The sequence below is a fragment of the Ctenocephalides felis genome, unplaced genomic scaffold (genome assembly GCF_003426905.1).
Source record: "Ctenocephalides felis isolate EL2017-DRISC unplaced genomic scaffold, ASM342690v1 CF-g0.4_SCAFFOLD_01492, whole genome shotgun sequence".
In the NCBI taxonomy this organism is placed as follows: domain Eukaryota; kingdom Metazoa; phylum Arthropoda; class Insecta; order Siphonaptera; family Pulicidae; genus Ctenocephalides; species Ctenocephalides felis.
The window spans coordinates 42823374-42827328 of record NW_020537646.1 but is presented as its reverse complement, the minus strand read 5'-3'; the positions used below and the strand labels follow the sequence as shown (position 1 = coordinate 42827328).

The 3955-nt window shown below is 26.4% G+C and overlaps 1 protein-coding gene across 1 annotated transcript; it reads right to left on the bottom strand.

Moving 5' to 3' along the window:
- Positions 1–1983: 1983 nt before the first annotated feature.
- Positions 1984–3769, bottom strand: LOC113371263 (mitochondrial chaperone BCS1-like). Its single transcript, XM_026611897.1, has 4 exons — positions 3610–3769; positions 3399–3537; positions 2363–2557; positions 1984–2251 (listed from the first exon to the last, which is right to left on the bottom strand). Exons 1-4 carry the CDS (start codon positions 3767–3769, stop codon positions 1984–1986), a joined length of 762 nt encoding a protein of 253 aa, XP_026467682.1.
- Positions 3770–3955: the final 186 nt, after the last annotated feature.

Below are 3955 nucleotides of genomic sequence, written 5' to 3'. Positions count from 1 at the left end.
ATTAATTTTATATTGATGATCGTTTTAAAATAATTGTTAGAAATCAGAGAATTCCCTAGTGTGTAAGATATAGTTGTACATATTTTTATACAGAGCTCAAAACTAATAGACACTATACTATACCTTCTATGAGAAATTGTCTTCTTTTAGTAATTGCTGAAATTATCATAATTCATTAATAATGTGAGAAAATGATAATAAAAGATAATGGAAAATAATAAACATTTCTTACAAGGTAAAATACCTAGTACGTATTTTTTATATTGTCGTAACTACATTTTTTGGATACACATCTCATAAAAAGTATTTATTTTAGTATGCTCACTATTATTTATATATCATATTCAATTACTGAGAAGATTAATATTTTGTAAATCACCCTTACCGATTAATTTTTGTTAATACCAATGGCACGTTTTGCGTAATTTTTCTGGAATTTGAGAATTGAACTTGAATAAACCATTAAATTTTTGTGCCATATCTTCGAACGTAAAACGACATAGAACTATAGTTTGAAAATATGTGCCAATATATATTAAATTATTTACAGTTTGCATACATGCATAGATCCTGTTAGTCTAAATTACATGTCAATTGTAAGGTTCTGAAATCATTCTAGAATTTATCATTGAGTGGTAATGTAATTATTGCTCTTCTACATTACAGTGCCTAATAGCATTCAATTAGTTACATAATGTCAATTTTTGCAAGCCTATATTTTAGAGCCATTAAATTTCAAGTTATTATTATTTTTATAAAAAATATAATACTCTTTGCAATGAGCATTCACTTTTAATGTAAAGTTTAAATTTCAAAGGTTAAAATAATTCTCAATATATTAGTGAGGGTAAATCATTACTACACAATTCATATTTTAATATATAATTCTAATTATAAAATAATTTACTATCATAAAACAGACAAAATATTTCTTTTGTGATCTCGAGTCTTGTCATATTGAATATTTCAAGTACATATATCGTTTTGCTCAAAGAGTGTATTTTCAAAAAAATTAATATTGGAAGTTTTATTACAAGTCGTCCAAATCTTACAATACAGTTTTGTATAAAGAAGTTTTTTTTATCAAAAGTATACTGTTTATGTGCAAATAGTTTTTTATTCATTTCACAATAATAGATTTATTACGAACAAGATCAATTTGAATTTGCCAAATTGTATTATTGTATAAAAAATAAGATACATATGAGTGTCGTATCCGATAAATTTTCTCTTTTTTTCATATTATTTTTTATTTTAAATTAGTAAACCAGCGATTCTTTGAATTATAACCATTCATATATCAAATTGTAAGAATTTACTATTGTACTTTAAATGAGAGTATTAAAATTTTTTTTAAATCAACAAAAAACATTTTTTGTTACATCTTGGTCTATATTTTATCTTTAGTTAAAATGAAATAAAACTTTTAAATGACGAATTTAATTTAGTATTACAAATACATTTTAACGAAAATCGAAATTTTGTATAAAATATTTGATAGAACGTTTTGCTATTGAGTATGTCAAACATATCAAGAAATAATAAGCTATCATGATTAATTTTTTTTTTAATTTTTTAGTATGATCTCATAATTTCTGTTCTTCAGCATTACGTTTACTCTTCAGCTTGCTTATATTAAAAGTAATATTGCAGTAAAGTTTTCATGCTCACTCAGTATAAATATTTTACATTTAATGTGCTTAATAATATATTGTGTGATTTTGATATGGTTTACTTGATTTTATAAATATCACAAAACTTTGCTTCGGCAGATGATTATTATTTAAAACATGACAAAGTTGCTAAATCTAATGACATATGACATAGATCATGATTGAAAATAAAATTATTATTTTTAATAATATAATAATTATTTATTTATTTATGACCTACAACTAAATGGCATTTAAACAATATTAGTTTGGCTGAAGGTGACTGAAAGATTGATATTTGCTGATTATTGATATATAATGCATATTTTATTTACATTTGTTCCCATATTTGTTTCACATTTTGGACAACATGTTCCTCAGCAAGGGATTTTTGCATCATAAAATAACCTTGTATTTGTGCAGGACTGACTGGTTTATTTAATGCTAAAACATTATTGGCAAATAGTTTTGCGTTTTGTTCACATTTATCGCTGCCTTTGTAAAATCTCAAGAACATGTTTTCTAATTGATTCTGAGAACAATAACCTACATATTCCTTCATGTCTACTCTTCCTGGTCTAATCAATGCCGGATCCAAACTAAAAGAATCAAAGTGTTTTATAATGGCAATAAAGGTATTATTGAAATATTAGAAAATTTAAAATATAATTTTAGTTGCAAATAGAGCAAATTTTCTAAGAGGGTATTACCGATCAATATAGTTTGTAGTCATAAACACTATTCTGGCTTCTGTAGAAGCAACGCCATCCAAACAATTTAATAAACCACTAAAAGTAACTCTATTTAGACCTTCATAGGCTGATTTTTGTTGCATGGTATCTTCTCTGGATAAAAATGCGGCATCGATATCTTCCAAAAGGATTATAGACTGCACAGGTGCAACACTTCACATGGAATAAATTTAATACTCATTTATATTGTCACATTTTTAGATTCCTCTAAGATTAACATTTGGAAACAATATACTATTTAATTTGATATTATAATAAAATTGTAAAAGGGTTTAGAACACAGATTATATTGAATCTAACTAATTATTAATTTTTTGTTGTTCACATTTCATTTTTAACTTATTGAAGTTTATGTTTTCGCGAGAAATCCGATTTGCTAATTCTATGTTTACTCAATGCTTCAAGCATTCTGAGACGACTGAGACTAAATTTTGAAAAAGTATGTGAGTGTGTGTGCATATGAGCCGATTTTTGACCTTTCAGTGAGGTTTTCTCAAAAATGGCTAAACCGATTTATAAAATTGAAAAGCCATTCTATGAATCTTGATAAGCACTCGCGTTGATTAGTTTTTTGATACGATCGGCTGAGTTTCTTAAGAATTAGCAGGCAAGCGCAAAATTTTTCATTCTCGTTTTAGTTAAAAATCCTGAATAGCTTTTCAATATTCAAAATTTAGTATTTGACCAATATCGGTCAGGCCGTTTCTTCGAAGTTGATTGTTAATTTTTTTTTCGATGATTTGAATAAAACTGTGTGGAAGTTAAGTACCTAGTCTTAATGAAAATCCTAAAATATTATAGACATACAAAAAGTGATTAATAATTAAGTCTATCATTTTAACATATCAAGAAGTTCATGCAACTTGCCTAAATAACTACTAGTTATAATTTATGTTGGAGATGCTATGTAATTAACATCAATAATATAATCATGTGCATTTGAATTTTATAATTAATTCACAAAACAATTATCCATGTGATGATTAATAAATACCTTAATAAATGATTTAGCCTATCATCCGTTAAACCACGTTCTGATAAATTTAAAACACAAATTGCAAATTCTAGCTCACCAGCTAAAGCATTGATATAGCTTGATTTACCACAACCAGGAGGACCATGCAAGAGGTAACCTAATAAAAATAATAAACAATCTATGTAGTAATCTCACAGAAAGTATATATATATATGTATATATAATTTACCTCTTCGATAAGGAATTCCCCTTTCGGTGTACCAGGAAGGATTATTTATGAAATCTTTACAGTCATTTAATATTTTTTCACTAACACCAGCATCCAAAACAACAGATCCCAACGGTCTTCGCTTCCTTGGCTGTCCAAATTGGCGCCATTCACTTCCCATTGCTGTATACATAATTGTTTTTCCTTCTTGCTCTTTAAGTGCTAATTCTCGAGCTGCCAAATTATTCGTTTTAATCAATACATTTTTTGTTTGTTAAACTTCTATATTAGAAACTTTATATAAATTAAATAAAATTTAAAAAATCTATCGTTGCAATAATGATTATCCGACCATAGAAATATTTTG

Coding starts and splice junctions, on each gene's coding strand:
- LOC113371263 (XM_026611897.1), bottom strand. CDS start 3,769: ATGGGAAGTGAATGGCGCCAATTTGGACAGCCAAGGAAGCGAAGACCG. Junction 3,538..3,609: donor GGGAATTCCTTATCGAAGAG/GTAAATTATATA, acceptor TATTTTTATTAG/GTTACCTCTTGCATGGTCCT. Junction 2,252..2,362: donor ACTACAAACTATATTGATCG/GTAATACCCTCT, acceptor TGATTCTTTTAG/TTTGGATCCGGCATTGATTA.